This window comes from Octopus bimaculoides, chromosome 8 (assembly GCF_046866305.1).
Source record: "Octopus bimaculoides isolate indiv1 chromosome 8, ASM4686630v1, whole genome shotgun sequence".
NCBI classification, from domain to species: Eukaryota; Metazoa; Mollusca; class Cephalopoda; order Octopoda; family Octopodidae; genus Octopus; species Octopus bimaculoides.
The window spans coordinates 13,993,716-14,015,496 of NC_142935.1; the positions used below are offsets into that span (position 1 = coordinate 13,993,716).

The 21,781-nt window shown below is 36.9% G+C and overlaps 1 protein-coding gene across 2 annotated transcripts in view; it reads right to left on the reverse strand.

Moving 5' to 3' along the window:
• Positions 1 to 21,781, reverse strand: part of LOC106874946 (solute carrier family 71 member 1) — a 73,625-nt gene that overhangs the window by 50,622 nt on the left and 1,222 nt on the right. The window contains exon 2 of one of the 2 annotated variants that reach the window (XM_089356081.1): positions 2,214 to 2,285. The exons of the other annotated variant lie outside the window; for it this stretch is intronic. Coding sequence (XP_089212207.1) covers positions 2,214 to 2,285 — 72 coding nt within the window. The remainder of the gene's footprint in view (positions 1 to 2,213; positions 2,286 to 21,781) is intronic. 2 annotated transcript variants of the gene reach the window in all.

Here is a 21,781-nt window from a genome sequence, read left to right on the forward strand (position 1 = left end):
AACTTTTTTATTGTAGCAAATATTTTTTGACAAGGTTTTAGCCATAAGATTCCTCTCAGAGCTCTTTCATCAGAAGTTAATCTCAAATCCAGAATAGCTGTGAAAACAGCTAAGAAGACTGGCTAAGAAAATGGGGAAAAAGTTGGCTAGTAAGCTGCTACAAATATTGAACCCTATACTTCTGAAAAGCCACACAACATTCTTTGTAGCTAATATTTTTTGACTAGGTTTTCACCATAAGATTCATCTCAAAGAGCACTTCCATTTGAACACGACTATTGTATAGTTAGTTGTATTTGACAAAAGATGAGCTATTTTGAGTTAAAGTCAATTTTGGGACTTACCATTTTTAAAGCCACACTACATTTTTTGTTGCTAATTAATACTTTTTAATGAGGTTTCTATCAGCAGATTCTGCTAAATGAGCACATTCCTTTAAACCCAATTAATCAACACTTTTCTTTTAATATAACTGAGATACTTTGATTCAAAGTCAATTTTTCACCTTATTTTTTTTCCCATTTTTGACCTAACTTTTTTGTTAATGAACCAAATTTTTTTTTTTTTTTTTTTCTCAAAATGTAACTTAGGACTGGACTATCATTGCTAAAAAAAGACTATTCAATTTGGTTGAGAATTGAATTAGTAACAAAGTCTAGAAATGCATGCGAGTAAATAAAAGTTAACCTTAATATATTCATCCATTGCCATGGGTGAATGATGTTTATGTATGGTCATGTGTGTGTATGTTTGTATGTACCCTTTTCTGGGCATCAATGGTTGTAAGCAAGGATCATTATCATACAAACAAGGTTGTTTGTTTCCAGTTTTCTGTGAAAAGCATATTTGGCCATGGGGAAATATTACTTTGCTTGGAAACAGGTGAGGGTTGGCAACTGGAAAGGCATCCAGTTGTAGAAAATCTGCCTCAACAAATTCTGTCTGACCCATGCAAGCATGGAAAAGTAGACATTAAACGATGATAATTCAGTTCCAGTATCAGAGAACAAGTCTTTTGAGTGTTGTTTTGCCCAGTGGACAAGAAAATAGCATATTATGGAGGAATATTCATAAAAGAGATATCAGGTAAGAAATTACCAGTGATGTTAATGCAGAGTCAAAGCTCAATGGTATGGTGCTTTACACCACCTGCCAATGTTACACTAACCCCATTCTTGTTAGGATTCCAGGTTTCAAGTAGACATGTGACTTCTAATGTAAAATGTAAGTCACTGGAGCAAAGAAAGGCATTTGACAGTTCACTTGTCCAATTTCTATCTCTTATGACCTAAGCAACATTTAATGTCTCATATGCACCAATGAGCTTCTAAAAACTAGTAACTGAGCTCCAGATTTGAATGTGAGTGGTAAATTTGAAAGTTTAAAGGAGGAAAAACATTTCTTTGATCCTTTATGTTAATGTGGTATGAGCAAAAAAAGAAAAAAACATGGATGTGTAAAAAAAAAAAAAGAAAAATTTACATTTCTTTTTTTTTTTTTCATAGCTCAGAAAATAAAAGTAATCCCAGACAAATTCATATGAAGATTAACAATGATTTATGATGTGAACTTAAGAGTGATCGCACAAGTAAAATATCTTGCCCAAAGTTACAAAACCCATGTCAAGGTATGAACTCGTAACCAACAGTTCTTTACCTTCCTCATTTATTCTTGTAGGTAAAAAAAATAACTTTCCAATTATCAACAGCCGAGTCTTTTAATATACTAAACTATTAGTAAATAAACTAGTAAACGATCACACGATTTCTCACCCTACTTCTCAGTGAGGGAGTGACAGCTATTATTCTGAAAGGCTGCCAATCAACTATTACACCTGTCTCGTGAGTCAAATAGTTTATTTAACTAATCAGTTAGTACAAAACAAAAAAAATGGCTGACAATAGTAGGAAAGTACCAAAACGAATATCTTTAAAAAAAAACCAAGATAGGTATACTCCACATGAACCCATAGGTATATTCCACATGAACCATGTTAAATCACAAAATATTATGCCAATGATCTACCTATATGCATTATCCCTCACATGAAATACAGTTAAAAAACAGTTAAAAAGTTTTTAAAAGTAGCCACAAAAAGCATAATGGAGAATGTGAGTGGCGTTTAGTGAGCAAAAATATAATTAATTAAAAGTCAGTAAAATCAGCAAAGAAACAAGTTCTATTCCACAGAATTCTGGCAAAAAAAGATTAACCTTTGCATCGTCATATTCAATAGATTTCATTTCAAAATTCTTTGAGCCTGTCGGTTCATTTTTTTTCAGTAGCTGCATTAAGAAAATATAATAAAAACAAACAAACAAAACAAAAATGAACAAATAAATTAATTAAAAGACAATGTAAAAAACTTTTCAAAAGCTTATGTTTGTGAATGGTAACTCAGTCGCCTGCAATATTCATAATCAACTACTACACCACAAGCTTCACCACATTCTATTTACATATTTTAGTTCAGTGATCCAATGAATAGCAGACAAGCTAGTTGTATTTTCCATCTGAGAACAATACACAACAATCAATTTTCCTGCCTAGTTTCATAGCCATATAAGTCTAGATTTTAAATTACATTTATAAATGACATTTATAAACATATTGAGTTACATAATGTGTTTCGATGGAATAGTCTGGCAAATTATTTGTTGGCAATAGTTCCAACAGACATGTACCTACATTTGAGGGGTTAAATACTTCTAGAACATATTGAGAATGTTCTGTGAATGAGAGTGTGTGTGTGTGTGTATGGTAAGGATTTTGCTTCCCGACTGCATGGTTTCGGTTTCACTGTGTGGCACCTCAGTCTTTGGCCCCAGGCTGACCAAAGCCTCATGAGTGGATCTGGTAGATGGAAACTGAAACCCATCATATACCGGGTGGGGCAGAGAGGGCGGACATTTTTGAAATGGCTATTACTCAGCCCCAGGGTGAGGGACATATGTCCGACAGGTACCATTCGGTCCATGGTGTCTTAGCAATTTTTTTTATTTTCAGGTGAAGCCATGGCGCAGTAGATAATAGAGCATCGTGTGTTTGCCTACAACAGTTATATAAACAATAATGAGTCTGTCACAGTAGTTCAGAGTGAGTTTTGGCACCACTTCAACATTCACCAAAATGAGGCTGTTCCCACCAGTTACACAATCTTACGTTGGGTGAATGCACTTCATAAATGAAGTACACTAATGAACAGGAGACTGGTGGGGGTGCCACGAACGGTATGGACCCCAGAAAATGTGGAACGCATCAGACAAGCTTAGATATGGAGTCCGAATCGTTCTGCTTGGAGGCATTCCAATGAACTTGGCATTGGTAATCAATCAATAAGGCATATTTTGCATGAAAACCTGCATTTCCACCTGTATAAATTGGTCATTGGGCAGCAGTTGAAACCATGGGACTATGCACAGCGGCCGAACTTCACACGTCAGATGGAAGCAATTTTTGAGGCAAATGACAACCTCATTTTGTTAATGAGTGCTGAAGCTCATTTTCATCTCAATGGCATGGTGAATCAACAGAAGTGTCATTATTGGGCTCTTGAAAATCCGAGAGAACTACACGAAAGACCACTGCACAACCCAAAAGTGACTGTCTGGTGTGTTGTTGGAAAAGCTGCCATCATTGGTCCTTACTTTTTTGAAGATAATAATGGAAATGTTGTTATTGTGACCTCCAAGCGTTACATCGAGATGATAAACAACTTCAAAAACATATGTCTCTTCAAAGTGTGTGGTTTCAGCAGGGTGGGGCGACAGTCCACACAGCCAGAGCATCAATGGATATGCTTCACCCTCTCTTCAGTGACCGCCTCATTTCCACCATGAAGTAGGTTATGAAGTGAAGTCTAACAACAATATGATAATAAACTTAGCTCCTGTCACAGAAGCAACACAACAAAGAAGAAAATGTCTAATTATAGTGAATAATGGTCATCATCCAATGTAAACAATAATAAAAATCTGAATATACATCAATATGACTTTGAATTATCAGGTGATATGCCGGTGAAAAATAAATTTACTACAGTATTTCACAGACCTGGATTAATGAGAGCATGTGATTGAAGTCATGAATTACAATGAAAGGACTGACAAATCAGTTGATTGATTGATTTATTGACCAAATTATTAATCAAGCAATCAATTAGTTAACTGGTTAATTGGTTAACTAGTTGACTCGTAATAATTCTTTCTAATGTTGGCTCAAGTCCAGCAAGTTTGAGGGGAGGAAGAAGCAAATCAATTACATTGACCCCAATACTTGATTGGCCATTATTTTACCAGCTGTGAAAAGAGGAAATGCAAAGTTGGCCTTGACAGAATTTGAACTCAGTATGTAAAGAACTGGAGGAAATGCCACTAAGCACTTCACCCAACACACAAACGTATCTGCTAAGTTACCACCTTATTTATTATTATTACCTCCGCCTTAGCGAAAGAGGAGGTATTGCTTTCAGTTGTGTTTGTTTGTTTGTTTGTTTGACTGTGGACAAGATATCTCAAGAACTGCCAGATGGATTCGGATGAATCTTTCAGGGAATGGCACGAACTGATTAGATTTTGGGATTGATCTGGTACCGGACAAGGGTTCCGGATCATTTTTCCTGCTTTTTTTACTTAATTTTTGAGAGCGATTGGGTTCATTTTTAGTATTCTCATTTTAAAAATCATTTCAGGCTAATCATTGAGAGGACATTGGCGTTGCCTTGGCAGAGGTTTGCGCTCTCTGAGTGCTCTTGTTATTATTGAAGACAGGCACTTTCCTATCTGACCAAACACATCAATTTCTTCAAATATCATTTGAAGAAGAAAGGGAGGGAAGAGTGGGAGGTGCTGCATTCTAGAATGTTTATCAAAAGGTGGTCAACACTGATGAGACTGAATGGATCTATTCAGGGTATACTTTTCTAAGAAGGAAGAAAGAAACTGGAAGAGGGCACTTCTCATACCTTGGGGATGGTAGAGTAATCCAAGACATTTACATGGGGTTTACTCCAAATTACTCAAAGTGGATTGCTCCACTATTGGGGAATTCTTTTTATATATTTCTTAATTATTTATTTCTCTAACTTCTATTTATATATCTTTTGTCATATCCTTTAATATTGCAGTGTCACCCTTTGATTGATGTAAACTCCACCTGTTTTGTGTGTTACATCTTGTCCTCCATGTCTTGGGCCCTTGCAACCAATAAAAGAAATTGTTATTATTATTATTATTATTATTGAGTGAGAGAGCAATTCATGCCATCAAAGTGACAGTGGGGCATGAATATATGAAATTCAATATACCCACCATGACTACCTGTCTGATAAGGGTACACCAGGCACATTCATCACAACCATATGTACATGACATGGTGATCTCATATCAAGATAAACAGCACATGCTCTTGCAAATGGGGTCCAGAATTTTCTTCAGGTCGAGTAACCCATCCCGCTCAATAGGTCCCTGAATAAAGTTTAAGAATGATGAATGAAACACCTATGTTTCCAGATGTGAATTATTCAAACCCCAAAGAATTCCTCTCAACACATGGCTATGATATTCCCTCGACTACTCCTGAGTATGATCAGAGGTGCATATATCATCAACCACTAAGGGATGTGCTCAATTGGTGAAGGTCAAGCAACTGACAGGCAAATCCGTGGCATTGAGCAGAATATTTGCTGTGGCCCATCGTTTATACCAATTATCATTATTAGTTCAATAATAGTAATAATAATAAAGTGAAGTAGAACCACTGCATGTGTTTTCTTATTGGCAAAATGACCCTCCCAAGACACAACAACATCTGTTTCAACACATGGTTTCACATCAAGAATCATGCAAAACAAATGCAAAAATGAAATATTATGTCATAATGTTCAAAGAATCACTACTCTGACTTTACAAACCAATCGACATGGAACAAACAACAAGACTATACATTAACATTGATTGACTACTGAAAACCTTTCAGCCTACGCCAAAACAGATCAATACAAGTAGAAGAAACCAGAACTAGATAAAAGTGTAACATTAATAAATAACTGTTTTCTTCATATTTTTCTGTTATTTTTTTTCTCTTAAATCAATTTTAATATTTTATCTTTCTCCTTCATATTTATTTTCTCTTTGTGAAAATAGTATAGATAAACAAACAACTGTTAATATGAATAAAGCTCTCTTCCGATACAAATACACACACACACACACACACATATATATATATAGGTGTGGCTTTGTAGTTAAGCTAGCTTACCCAACCATGTGGTCTTTGGTTCAGTCCCTCAATGCGGCCCCTTGGGCAAAGCCTTGTGAATGGATTAGGTAGACAGAAACTGTAAGAAAGGAAGGCAAGCTGGCAGAAATGTTAGGACGCCATGCGAAATGCTTAGCGGTATTTCATCTACCGTTACATTCTGAGTTCAAATTCCGTCGAGGTCGACTTTGCCTTTCATCCTTCCAGGGTCGATAATTTAAGTATCAGTTACGCACTGGGGTCAATGTAATCGACTTAATCCCTTTGTCTGTCCTTGTTTGTCCCCTCTATGTTTAGCCCCTTGTGGGCAATAAAGAAATAAAAAAACTGTAAGAAACCCATTTTAATGAATGAATGTATATATAAAGCACCCATTACACTCTTGGAGTGGTTGGCATTAGGAAGGGCACCCAGCCATAGAAACCATGCCAAATCAAACTGGAGTCTGGTGCAGCCCCTCAGCTTGCCAGCCCTGGTCAAACCATCTAACCCGTGCCCGCATGGACAACAGCCATTAAACGATGACGATGATAATGATGATGATATCAGGGCTGTGGAGTTGAAACAAAAAACTTTGACTCCATCTCCTCTCCTGTTGGCACCTCCGACTCTGACTTCAAGTGACTCCTCTTTATGTAATTACGTGATTGTGGTCTACATATCTCATAAAGCATATGCACACGCTTGTACTTTGAGTAGGTCTATTATGTTATAACTGGGTTATATTAAAGAATAAAGATATTGTGAGTTGGAGTCAGAGTCAACAGTTTTACTGACTTTGACTCCAGCTACCCCTTAATCCTTTAGCATTCAGATTATTCTATCAAATTTAATACTTATTCATCCATGTGGCACGTAAAATGTGCAGGTGGCACGTAAAAAACACTATTTGAGCATGGCCGTTGCCAGTACCACCTGACTGGCCTTTGTGCCGGTGGCACGTAAAAGCACCCACTACACTCTCGGAGTGGTTGGCGTTAGGAAGGATATCCAGCTGCAGAAACTCTGCCAGATGCAGCCATCTGGTTCGCCAGTCCTCAGTCAAATAGTCCAACCCATGCTAGCATGGAAAGGGGACGTTAAACGGTGATGATGATGATGATTGTTTTAAGCTAATCATGCATTATTTCGCAGCTTCAAGGTTTCAATGATGTTATCACCTATTTTTAGAATGACATTATAGGCTGGTGTGAGATACCAAATCTGGGCAGTTTTAACATAAAACAGGGAGATCATTTAGGCCGGATATGGCCAGTTTAAACACTAAAGGGTTAATAGTTTCCGACTTCGACTCCACAGCCCTGGATGATATATAACCTGAGGCTATGGAAGACACTTGTCAAAGGTACCATGCAGTGGGACTGAACTCGGAACCATGTGATTGGGAAGCAAGTTTCTTAACACAAAGCCACACCTGCAAATTTTTATAAAGTTTGATTTATAAAAAAAAATAAAAACTTTTTTTAAAAAGTTAAATACCATAAGGAGGTTGAACATGCTTTCAAAACCTCTAAACCTTCCTCTAATTATGCCAGATTACCCGTACAGCCTGTATTTGTACATGCAACCATGCTGTGAAACCCATGATGGTGAAGGAAATATGATATAAAAAATTTTTTAAAGTAGTGTAAAAAAAAAAAACTAGTGTAACATGAACATCTATAGAATTGAGCGTGTTTGTTAGAATAGAATCTGCATTTCTTTAACTTAAAAATCAATGGCACTTCTTCCAAAAGACATAAATGATATAGCAAAAGAAACCAGGTTTAAAAAGAACTTCTTCAAAGAAAAAGTCTGTTTACAAAATGAAGTAAAATATATATAATGATTTAATTGACAAAGCCAAAAATGTTAATGAGAAAAATAATTTGCTTCTAAATAATGATTAATTTTAGTTATATATACTGTATTCATTCTTGTATAAGTCATACTTGCTAATTTAGAATTAAACATTGATACAACATACTTTCTCTTCATAGTTATAGCTTTGCCCTGCTTATAAAGTCACATCCCCAATCCAGTATGAAATAGTATTACATATACCATGAATAAATATGGTATGTTACATATCTTTTATGCATTTATACTATATGTAATAATAAGTTTCGCATTCCTTCATTCCACACAGCTGACAATAAGTACCAGCAACAATTGTGGAGACCCTGCACCAGGTTGGTGACATGCTCAGGAGCTGAGTTGTCTTAAATGTCACAGAAAACCAGGATATCCAGTCTAATAAGCCTGTAATCTTAAAATAGATCTTAAATTTACATACACATACATATGAGAAATTATGTATAAATAAACAAAAAACACACACGGTAATTAAGATCTCAATAACATGTTGTTAAACCCTACTATGTTATTACAATGCAGTAAATCCAGAAAGAAAAAGGTTGCATATATATATATGTATATAATTGGTTAAAATTATCCTTAACAGCAATGTATATTTAACATACGTGCATGTGTGGGTGTGTTGGAAACAGAGAATGAGTAAGCAAAATGTGGTATCACCTTAAAGTATTTAATTTATAATTTAAACAGTGCAGGGAAGTTGTAGCAAATATGTAAAGTCCCTTACAGCTGTTTCTAGAATAGCTGAGAAAATAGAGTAAATGTTATTGAACAAAGATTTCTACTTAAGCTAACTATACCATCATCAGAAAGAAGGAAATAAAAAGTATCCTTAATCAAGGATATTAGTTACCAGTTCGTTGAAGAATTAAGGATTGTCCAACAATATTATTGGCTGGTAGTTCTTGTATCTACCTCACTTTTTCTTAAAAAATGGAATTAATAGTTTCTGTTATCATTGCTGCATATACACTGTACCTGTTGCAATAAGATAACTTGAGCACCTGTTTTGCTGCATCAGCTCAAACACCGTAACACCTGATCCCTCGATAACACATTTACAGACATATTTGATGAAATTTTGAGTTGCAGAGCCCAAATTTGATGAGTGTGCACATTAAACGTTTTGACCAAGAGTGAGCAACAAGGGATTACTCTTCTGTTATCAATGTCCTAAGGTGGCGAGTTGGCAGAAACGTTAGCACAACGGGCGAAATGCTTAGCGGTATTTCGCCTGTCTTTATGTTCTGAGTTCAAATTCCGCCAAAGTCAGCTTTGCCTTTCATCCTTTCAGGGTCAATAAATTAAGCACCAGGGGGGGGGGGGGTCAATATAATCAACTGGACCCCCTCCCCAAAAATTTCAGGCCTTATGCCTAGAATAGAAAAGAATGTCCTACTGCTTATAAAAGGAAGACTCTATTCTGTTGTGACTGTAATCTGGGCTCACATCCACAAAACTTGCCTTCCCATTTCAACTCTTTTAATATCCTGGACAACACAGTTCCACATAACACTGCATTAACCAACCACTCCTCCAGCACATGAAACCATACAAACCATACTAACCCTGAAGTAGACATGTTTCTGAGTCTTTGCTTATCATCAGTCTGGAGTAGCATGACCTGCTAGTCTCCCCCTTAAGGACACAGGAAATGTGTCAAGGCTGACAGGAAGTGGTGCAGCTTCTTAGGTCTAACCAACAGTAGTATTATTCCCTTCAGGGGACTGTCACATTAAGTTGACAGCATACAACTACTTCAATGTATCACTACTGCATAAATCTCTCTGAAAGATTTAGAAATGTATTATTTCTAAATTCATACTAACCCTGTTGATATATGTATCTGCATGTGTGTGTATGTATGTATGTATATACTCTAATACATATATTGTAAACACGTTTTTTAAGGCATTGGATTGTGGCCATGCTGGGACACCACAAAAAAAGAGTTTAGTCAAGCAAGCCAACACCAGTATTTACTTTAAATCTGGTACTTATTCTATTGGTCTCTTTTGCCAAACTGCTAAGTTATGCGGTTGTAAACAAAGCAACACCAGTTGTTAAGCAGTGGTGAGACACAAATGCAATACATACAAACATATTTATACATATACATATAATTACAAACACACACACACACACTGGTGTGTGTGTGTGTGTGTGTGTGTGTGTGTGTGTGTTATAACTGCTGCTATAAGAAATAACTTAACAGCTGTCAAGCCACTGTAGTATAGTCGATAATTACATGCTAGCTTTTAAACAGACCTGCTTAGCTGAGTTTCATTCCCAGTAAATATAACATATGTCTCTTGTAGCATGACAAATGAAAATTAATTGAAGCAATTTAAGTCATAAAAAAAAAACTTGCTAAAATCTGAAAATAAATAACAAGTTTCCTTTCTTTTTTTCTATTCATAAATTAATACCAAAATGGTAAAATCATAATTTCTCAAAACATATCTAACCAGGCTTCTAATATAATTTTCTTTACAGCGATTCATCTCACATCATGTTTGTCACAAAGAACGAAGTAAAGACAGGACAAACCCATTTCCTCTCCACAACGAACAAGCATGTTGCCAAGCAAAGCTGCCTTTAAAAAGAACTTAGCTTCATATCAACATATTGATAGGAGACAAGATAAGAAACATTTTTAATGAAAACTCAAGTCTTTGTTAAATGCTACAACTGCATTAATTTTCTTCATAGCCAGTTCCAGCTTTCAACAACTTAGCAGGAGTTGACACAGCAGGTAGTCGTGTAAATTTTAAATCATATTTATTGCTAAAATAGAGTTAGCAACCAAGAAGAGAAAGGTGTAAATTTATCATTTGATTTATCATACATAGTCAAAGCTTCATGTACATGTGTAACACATAACGAGGTTGATTGACACCTAACTAGGTATAAATTATAATCTTTTGTTAGGTCAATAAAACCATGCTGGAGCAAAGCTTTTAATATCATCATTTAAAGTTCACTTTCTCCATACTGGCATGGGTTGGACGGTTTCACTGGAACTGACCAGCTGAAGGGCTGTTCAGGTTCCCTGTCTGTCTGTTTTGGCATGGTTTCTCCGGCTGGATGCCCTTCCTAATGCCAACCACTTTACAGAGAGTACTGGGTGCTTTTGTGCAGCACCAGCATGAGTGCTTTTTACAAAGTAACAGCCCCTATGAGCCCACAAGATTAGGGATGCTCAGCTGGAGAGGTTTGCAGGAGATGAGCCTATATGCAAGGGCAACCTTGCTTTTAACTTAGCTTGACATATCTTTTGAAGCACAGTAAACTACCAGGAGTCTCCGTCCCCTGTCAGCCCTCTGTGTGTCCCAACGTCTGCAGTCAAGAACCAAGCTTCTTAACCACACAGCCATTCATGGAACCTTGTCAGTAGGCAAACTGAAGCAACTTAGAGTAATAGGATTTGACAAGAAACAGAACACAGTTTTAAGTTTTTAACATGACAGCCATATTACACGTCATATCTGACAGCTTTATTATAAGTTATATCTGTATTATTAATAGCTGAGATGTTTTTCCTTCTCGTATAAACAATATTAAAGAACCTCTTCCTAAACAGGTGATCAAGCTATCTATTTACACTGCAGTGACATCATCTTCAACCTCAAATTAATCCTAAATTAATTTTATCTTATCTTTAATTGTTTACCATTAACTATAACACAAACTCTTAATCACAAGCCAAATCAGTAAAACATGTGAGGTTCAATTGCCATTAACGAGTTTGTAATTATGTTTGATAAATTCTTAACAAATGAATATTGACAATGATGTAATGTCATCATCGTTATCGTCGTTTTGACATCCACTTGCATAAACTGAATGGAATTTGCTGAGGTAGATTTTCAATGGCTAGAGGCCCTTCTTGTCACTAACCCTCATCTGTTTCCGAATAAGGTAATATTTCCCCATGGCCAGATATATTTTCACAGAAAACTAGAAACAAAGGACACCATTTGTTTACAACTATCAGATGTCAATGTAAGGAGACAGTAAAACACACACACACAAGTATCACAAGTTTCTGTCAACCAAATCCACACACAAGGCTTAAATCGACCTGAGGCTATCGTAGAAGACACTTGCCTAAGGTATCACACAGTGGGACTGAACCCAAAAGTCATGTGGTTGAGAAGCAAACTTCTCACAACACAGCTTTGCCTGTGGCTCAAAATAAAAATTTGAACAATTAATTATTACCTCCACCTTCACTAAGGCGGAGGTATTGTTTTCAGTCAGGTTTGTTAGTTTGTTTGCCTGTGGACAAGATATCTCAAGAACTGCTGGATGGATTCGGATGAAACTTTCAGGGTTGTTTGGTCTGATGACTGGCACAAACTAATTAGATTTGGGGATCAATCCAGTACCAGACAAGGATTCTGGATTATTTTACCTGTTTTTTTTTTTACTTAATTTTTGAGAGCGGTCATTCATTTTTAGTATTCTCGTTTGTGAGACCAGTTGAGTTTATTTCAGACATTCTCATTTTAAAAATCATCTCCAGCTAATTGTTGAGAGGATATTGGTGTTGCCTTGGCAGGGGGTTTGCAAGATTCTTGACATGAAATCATGTGTTGATTGGTCATCTTTTGTCAATTAAACACACACACACACACGATATATTTGGTCATCACTTCAGCTTTATTATTATTATAGTTTTTTTGTCAAAGTTCTTTCATCACACACTCTGTGACCTCTTCAGTGACTTTCTATCCCACAAGTCTCCTCTTGTTCTGCTTATTCCATTTCATCTTTCAGTGTCATGTATGTGTGACAAAAATGTAACAATATTAATTATTGATTTATTCATTTTCCTTGAAGTCATTTCTCATTCATATATTGATCAATCAAGATAGGATACTTTGCTATGTTTGACATTAGTGTTTAATCTATTTAAGTCTACATAAAGAAGTTCCAATAAATAAAACACCTGTAGTGGAGCCTTGTAGTAGAGATGGTCTTGTGGTGTATTGGTCGGTTAACACAAGGCACAGGGTTCGATTACTCTGAAAAAAATTCATTAATTTACACCCTTGAATTGTTATTTACAAATACATTCTGTGATATTTATTGCCTAATGACCAAATACCAACAACTAACTCTATGTAGCAACAGAGTGAATCATCAGCTTAAAAATAAAAATAAAACTAACATAGAGTATGTTTCCTTATGTTTGTACTCCAAAATGTATATATACAAACACACACACACACACAATTTACAGCACCCAATCAGCATGAATTTGTGGAAGAGGGAAACCCAGGAAGATGTGGCACCAAGTCGCAAAGACCAACCTCAAGTTGTTGAGCCTCAACGAGAAAATGACAAATTATCAAGATGATTGGCAATATGCTGCGCTTGAGAAGACCCATCAATTTCAGAAAGTATGGGTCCTGATAAGCCTTCCCCCACACTACAATCACTTATCACCTCTTTCTCCTCCCTGACACCTCCTTCATTTCCCCCAGCAACTGATATTTACCATAAACCATGCCTCTGCCCATGTGTCCACCTCTATCCCCATCTCTAACCATCTGTCACTTTCCTTTCATACTCTCACAAACTTATACACCCAACCCAGCTGGGGCAGCCATATATTGCCTCTACAGTAGGGCACCTGTTCCTATTCCTCAATCAACACTTGGCATAAACCACCTACCTCAAGACTACACAAGTCTTGCAAGTTACTTGGTGACCTTGCCAGTGCTGATGCCTTGAGAAAAGAGAGCCCAGGACACACTGCAAGGCAGTTTAGCATTAGGAAGTGCATCCAGGCATAGAGACATGCCAAAAGATATTGGAGCTCAGCACAGTCCTCTAGCTCTGTTAAACAATCCAACTCATGCCAGCATAGAAAACAGACAATTAACAATGATGATGAATGAATCATACGAATGTAAGTAATCTATATAAAACACAATATATCTAACATAAATTTAACAGAAGCCTACTGTAGGAATAAAGCTACACAATTGCTGTTTCCTAAAAGACAAACTCATTATCATTAATATGTATCATCAGTAACACCAATAGCTATTGCTTTTTTGTTTTGTTTTGTTTTTTTACTGTTAATGCCAATACAGTTTCAATTAGACAAGTGCTCTTGGTTCAATTTCAACTTTCGCCATTTAGTTTGTTTAGTTTTAATCTACGCTTTTAACATCAAAGCAGAAATGTCAGGTCTCTAGACCCATGAAGATTTATCCAGACATACAACTATCCACGCAATAATGATTGAACTGCAAAGTGTCTGCTGGTTGATATTATTAGTTCATTTAATTTCCTTTGAACCTCTGTATGCTTAGATGTTTCTGTTGTTATTATTATTGTTGTTTAGCACCCAGATCAAACCTGACTGAATAGACAGGACAAATTGATCAAAGATCTCCCATCCTTGACCATCCTGTCTTCTTTGAACATCTAAGACTACAGTATCCAATGTGACCTTCTTGTTTCAAGATGATAAGATGTGATTTGTGAAATATTGTTGTTGTTATAACCAACAAGCCAAGCCAGTTGACAGATGTATTGGAACATATTTTAGAGAACTAGAGAAGTAATGCAGTGGAAATATATACCATCATCATCAATATTTAATGCTCATGTTCCATGCTGCGTTAAAACAGACAGCAGGATGTAATAATAAAGCTGAATTCAATATACTGCCATATAACAACAATGAATTAATATCTTCAAAACTGACTCCACACACATAACGGTAAAAGAATACTAGTTGACCTAAATGTCTTTCAGTGATAAAAGCACAAACTTACATATTGCAGTAATATACAATTTGTTTGGAATGGTTTTTTGGGGGGTTTTTTTTCCTTTTTTGGTCATAGAATGAAAATTACGACTCCCATGCCAGTGGCACATGAAAAGCACCATCCGAATGTGGTCAATGCCAGTGACACATAAAAAGTACCATCTAAATGTGGTCGATGTCAGTGCTGCCTGACACCCATGCCAATGGAACATAAAAGGCACCATCCAAACGTGGTCGATGTCAGTGTTGCCTAAATGGCTCCCATGCCAGTGTGTTAGGAAGGGCATCCAGCTGTAGAAACCTTGCCAGATCAGGTTGGAGCCTGGTGCAGCCTACTGGCTTACCAGTCCTCAGTCAAACCGTCTGACCCATGCCAGCATGAAAAAATGGACGTTAAACAATAATGATGATGATGTGATAAAACACCTCAAAAAACTTATGTTCTGAATTCAAATCCCACCATAGTCAATTTTGCTGTTCATCTTTTCAAGCTTAACCCTTTAGCATTTAAACTGACCATATCCAGCTCAAATATTCTACCTGGTTTATATAATAAAACTGGCCAGATCTGGTCATTCACACCTGCCCTACAATGTCACTAAAAATAAGCAATCATATCATTAAAATTGCAAAGCTACAGCATAATGCATAATTAATTTAAAACAACGTGAATAAATAAGCCATTACTTCTGACAGAGTAATCAGAATGTTAAAACATTAAATAAAACATCAATCAAAGGCTGCACAGGGGAACTGGGGTTAATGCTATTAACAATACCTATAAAGGTAGTGCCATAGCCCAACAACTGAAACTAGAAAAAGCCTCAGTTTTTTTTCTTTTTTTTTTTTTTTAATGAAGGAGGAAATATATAGTTGATAACGTTAAACCTAGTACTTTTGTGTGGTTTTAGTCACTTGACTGCAAACATGCCAGGATATTTGCCTTGAGGGATTTTAGCTAATAATATTAACCGAAGTACTCTGTCTGGCACTTATTGACTTCAAAGAAGGTAGAAAGAATTGACCTGGGCAATAACTGAACTCAAAATCAAAACATACAGAGATATAACGAAATACATGACATTTGCCAAACAATCTGCTGGTTTTGTCATCCACCTTGTCAGGCAAGCACTTCCTGTTTTAACCCTTTAGCATTCAGGTTATAATGCATGATTAGCTTAAAACAATCATCATCATCGTCATCGTTTAACGTCCGCTTTCCATGCTAGCATGGGCTGGACGATTTGACTGAGGACTGGTAAACCAGATGGCTACACCAGGCCCCAATCTGATTTGGCAGAGCTTCTACAGCTGGATGCCCTTCCTAACGCCAACCACTCCGAGAGTGTAGTGGGTGCTTTTTTACGTGCCACCGGCACGAGGGCCAGTCAGGCAGGTACTGGCGACGGCCACGCTTGAAATGGTGTATTTTACGTGTCACCTGCACAGGAGCCAGTCCAATGTTTTGTTCACATTCCACTGGCACAAGTGCCAGTAAGGTGAAGCTGGAAACGATCATGCTCAAATGGTGCTTTTTACGTGCCACCAGCACGGGAGCGAGACCGCTGCTCTGGCAGTGATCCCACTCGAATGGTGCTGTTAGTGCTCCACTGGCATGGGTGCTAGTCATCAAATATGTGGAAAATGGGCATTTGATGATGATGAGGAGGAGGAGGAGGAAACACCTGCTGTACTTATTAACTGACTACTACAACAATGAGAAAGTTTATGTAGTCAGTAGACCTTCTAGAAATAGTCAAATGTCCCTCAAATCACCCTACTTTCAGAAAATACAGATTTCTGTTGTCCATAAACTACATTTATACCAGATCTGTCTTTTGAAACCATATTTACTGATGTTGTTCATAGCCATATGCTTAAAGAAGTCCAAGAGACACCAGCATCAGTTGGTTAACCCTTTAGCATTCAGATTATTCTGCCAATCATACTGCTTATTAATTCACATCGTTTTGAATTAATTATGCATTGTCCCATAGCTTTAAGATCTCAATGATATGATTGTTTATTTTTAGAACAACATTGTAAGGTAGGTGTGAGGGGCTGGATCTGGAGGGTTTGAACATAAAACAGGTAGAATATTTCAGCCTGACATGGCCAGTTTAAATGCCAAAGGGTTAAATCAGCCCCATTACCTGACAAGTACTTTATTTTATCCATTCTGGATGAGTATGGACAAAACTGACCTTTGAGGGATTTAATCTCAGAATGTAAAGGGCCAAAACTAAATACCACAATAACATTCTGATTCTGTCTATCCACCATAAATGTAGTCCATGATAAATTTTGGTTCGACCAAGATTTGAGGTTAAACAACAACAAACTAAATACACATGAAAATTATAAAGTTGATGCACTGCTTATTTTCCAGTTACCCAGTCACAACACTTGTTTGCCTACTTTTCATAATTGATTTTTCAAGTCTTCGTTCTGCAGCTTAGTATATTAATTGTCAATCAGAATTCCAGTATTCATTTGCTGTTTAACCACAGCTCAACTCTAGCCAAGTAGTTATGTGATCCAAAGAGTTACGACTATGACCATCCCATTTTGTATTCAAAGAATATTTCTCAGAGCATAAACAAGAACTAAGTTTGGATATGAGGGACCACACTAAATAAACCAGTCCATAATCTCTCTCTTTCTCTCTCTCTCTCTCTCTTTAACTAGGTGTGTGCATGAATGTGTTTATCACATGAGAACACACACACACAGCAACTGGTTCTCCTTTTTCACATGAACCATTTGGTGTATCAAGGCAAAGTGCTAACTACTTTCTGCTAAGCAGTCTTTGGCAACTAGCAATGACATAAAGAAAGAAAAGAAAAAACAGTTTTGTGTGTGCAACAGTAGACATTATGTATATGCAATCTTGCAACCCATTATATAGCCATAGGAGCAGATCGAGTAAAACAACTATATTGCCTAGATACACATGCCTCATTTCTAAGGAGAGTGGAAGAGTAGATTAAGAAATTATAACAGAATGGACCTTGGTATCTTACTGGTACACTTATAAATACCAGATGATTCACAGCAAGAAATCACAAAGGACATAAAATAATAAACACTTTAAAATGATAAAGGATCCCACGAACACACTAACACTATATATATATATATATATATATATATATACACACAGACGAGCACATAAGTGCAAGATGGAAAACATAGTACTCGATCACAGCCGTCCAACAAACAGGAATGTGAAACTCTGAGTAACAGTTTTGTGATAATTTTACTGCTTTAATAAAAAGTGTATATTATATATATATATATATATATATATATATAAAGTACGTGTTTGGAAGTACAAGCAAGAGAAAAAGAACTCAATACAAGAAATAGAGTTTATTCATTTGAAGGTAATCATGGCGTTATTACTTAGAGTTTCTTGTGATGTGCTGTCCTCCAGATGCCGAAATGATAAAGCAAATTATATGATATGGACCACAGACACACTGTGTATGTATATACAGATGTATATATGCACGAAATTAAATATATATATATATATATATATCATCATCATCATCGTTTAACGTCCGCTTTCCATGCTAGCATGGGTTGGACGATTTGACTGAGGACTGGTGAAACCAGATGGCAACACCAGGCTCCAGTCTGATTTGGCAGAGTTTCTACAGCTGGATGCCCTTCCTAACGCCAACCACTCAGAGAGTGTAGTGGGTGCTTTTACGTGTCACCCGCACGAAAACGGCCACGCTCGAAATGGTGTCTTTTATGTGCCACCCGCACAAGCCAGTGCAGGGGCACTGGCAACGATCTCGCTCGAAAATCCTACAGGAGCCAGTCAGGCGGTACTGGCAACGGCCACGCTCAAAATGGTGCATCTCATGTGCCACCCGCACAAGAACCAGTCCAGGGGCACTGGCAACGATCTTACTTGGCTTGCCGGGTCTTCTCACGCACAGCACATTTCCAAAGGTCTCGGTCAGTAGTCATCGCCTCGGTGAGGCCCAATGTACGAAGGTCTGGCCTCACCACCTCAGCCTAGGTCTTCCTGGGCCTACCTCTTCCACGGGTTCCCTCAACTGTTAGGGTGTGGCACTTTTTCACGCAGCTATCCTCATCCATTCTCACCACATGTCCATACCAGCACAATCGTCTCTCTTGCACGCCACAACTGATGCTTCTAATTTTCAGCTTTTCTCTCAAGATACTTACACTCTGACGGGTATTCACATTGACATTACACATCCAACGGAGCATACTGGCTTCATTCCTTGCGAGCTTACGTATGTCCTCAGCAGTTACAGCCCATGTTTCACTGCCATGTAGCATGGTTGTTCGTACGCATGCGTCATACAGTCTGCCTTTTACTCTGAGTGAGAGTCCCTTTGTCGCCAGCAGGGGTAAGAGCTCTCTAAACTTTGCCCTGGCTATTCTTATTCTAGCAGCTACACTTTCAGCGCACCCACCCCCACTACTAACTTGGTCGCCCAGATAGCGGAAGCTATCGACTACCTCTAGTTTTTCACCCTGGAATGAGATAGAAGTTGTTTCCTGTTTGTTTGCAGTCTTTATTGCACCTGAACATCTGCCAGTGTGTGTGTGTGTGTGTGTGTATATACGTATATGTATGTATATATATATATATATATATGTGTGTGTGTGTGTGTATGTATGTATGTACATAAATAAACCAGTCCATAATCTCTCTCTCTTTAACTAGGTGTGTGCATGAATGTGTTTATATATATATATATATATATATATATATATATATATATATATATAGGGATTGACAGTAACCTGCTTCTCCAACATACTGAGAATTCAGAAATAGCAGCCAAAGAACTACTGATTCCAAAACTACAAATTATTACTCTAAATTATTAATTTTATTACTAATTGACGATTCCCTGCCCTGCATATATATATATATATATATATATATATATATATATATATATATATATATATATATATATATATATATATACGTGTAAATGTATATGTGTGTGTGTATGCACACACAAATGAACAGGACAATTTGAGATTCAAAGCCTTAGAAAAATGGAGAACGGGGAAAAGGAGGAGGGAATAAACACGAAAGTGGAATGTTTGAGTCAAGAAGGAAGTAGATTTTCATGAGCAGATTTGGATGACTATAACAGAGCAATAATAATAATAATAATCCAAAAATAGACGTCACTGAAAAGACAAACACTTAACGGTTGTCATCGCCCCGCCGCCATAGCCATCATCACTACCAAATACATCAACTAGTGTGTGTTAGATATCCTTGTAAAGGAACGGCCTAAAAGGAAACACGGAGTGGAGAGGCACCATAGCAATTAGCAATATTAAAAACATATTCAGTGAAATTAATATTTACGGCACGGCTCCATATTTTAAAAACATCACAAGCACTCACACACTCGAGCATGTGTATAGGATGGGAAATTTGGGGAAGGGGGTCCGATGCGGTGAGGGAGGCGGCGGGGAGAAAGAGTTGAAAGGGAAAAGAGGGCAAAAGAAAAACAGGAAGCTACAAAGATGATATGATGTTAAGATGGTTGTGGAAACAGTTATGTGATGCAAAAGAAAAATCTAATAGCGGTGGTTGTTTATTGCTTGATGTTTTTTTTTTTTAACCAACTCCCCTAAGACTCGTTTGAGAATAGTTTGGACAGCTTTCAACAATCAGCTTTTACTAATTTTATTTTCCTCTTGTATTAATGGAAAAATAAATAAATGCAGGCGATCCATACACATGTGTGTGTGTGTGTGTGTGTTTTATAGTCGCATGAGAAAAATATGTCGATCTAAAACGTGTATCTTTAAAACAGAATTTAAAAATGTATGGGCGAATGATTTTGTGTGTGTACGTATCTAGATGTGTGTACATATCTGTGTGCGTGTGTGATGTAATCGCGTGAGAAATTGTGGTTATCAAACGTGTAACTTTAAAAAAATGTTTGGGTGAATGCCCTTATGTGTATGTACATATATATATATATATATGTGTGTGTGTGTGCTTTAATACATACTAAGGAAGTCGCTAATTGTGATCAGTTTAGGAGTTTACTAACATTATCCATAATTATAATTGACGGCTACCACCTTCCACAACATGTATCTCCGGTTCTCTAAATCTCAATGCGAAACTGATTGATAAGATCGGCTGAAATGGATCTATAACGCTGAACACTTTGATTAATATACTCACTCTGCAGACAAATATACGAGTGCATATTCTTAGACGACTATATAACTTGCCTGAAGATGTACATTATTAATTTCTATTATGGTATAGGTATTGGGTACTCTTTTAACACTAAATGTGTGTGTGTATATATACGAGAAAGAGAGAGAGGTGGGGGTAGATGTGTCAAACACGAAACTCTCAGCCCTTGAGTAACAATCCACTGCCGATTTATATATGTGGGTGTGTGAACGTACGTATGTATGTGTAGAAAGCCAACACCAGGAACGATAACTCAGTATTGCTCCATAAACCTAGTCTCGGGTTTTATAAATAGTTAATGACACAATAGTCATTCAAAAATTCATTTTACCCGAACAGAAAGAAAAGAAAATATCCCGATCTCTCTCCCCCGTCCCAGTCCCCAAAAAGGAAAAAAATAATATTTTTAAATCTCTAATTATTTTATTGTACATAATATCAAACTCCAAAGCGTTTTATTCTTAGAAAAGCAATGTTCTTACATAGTAATCTATCAACAGGATGGAGTTTTTTTCTAATGATTGTTTTTATTATATATTTTGGGGAGATGTTTCAAATGACAAAAAAAATATATTTTCAGCAAATTAAAATCAGAGAAATGAAATATGATGCTTTATTTTCTAAGTTACATATTTATAAGAGCC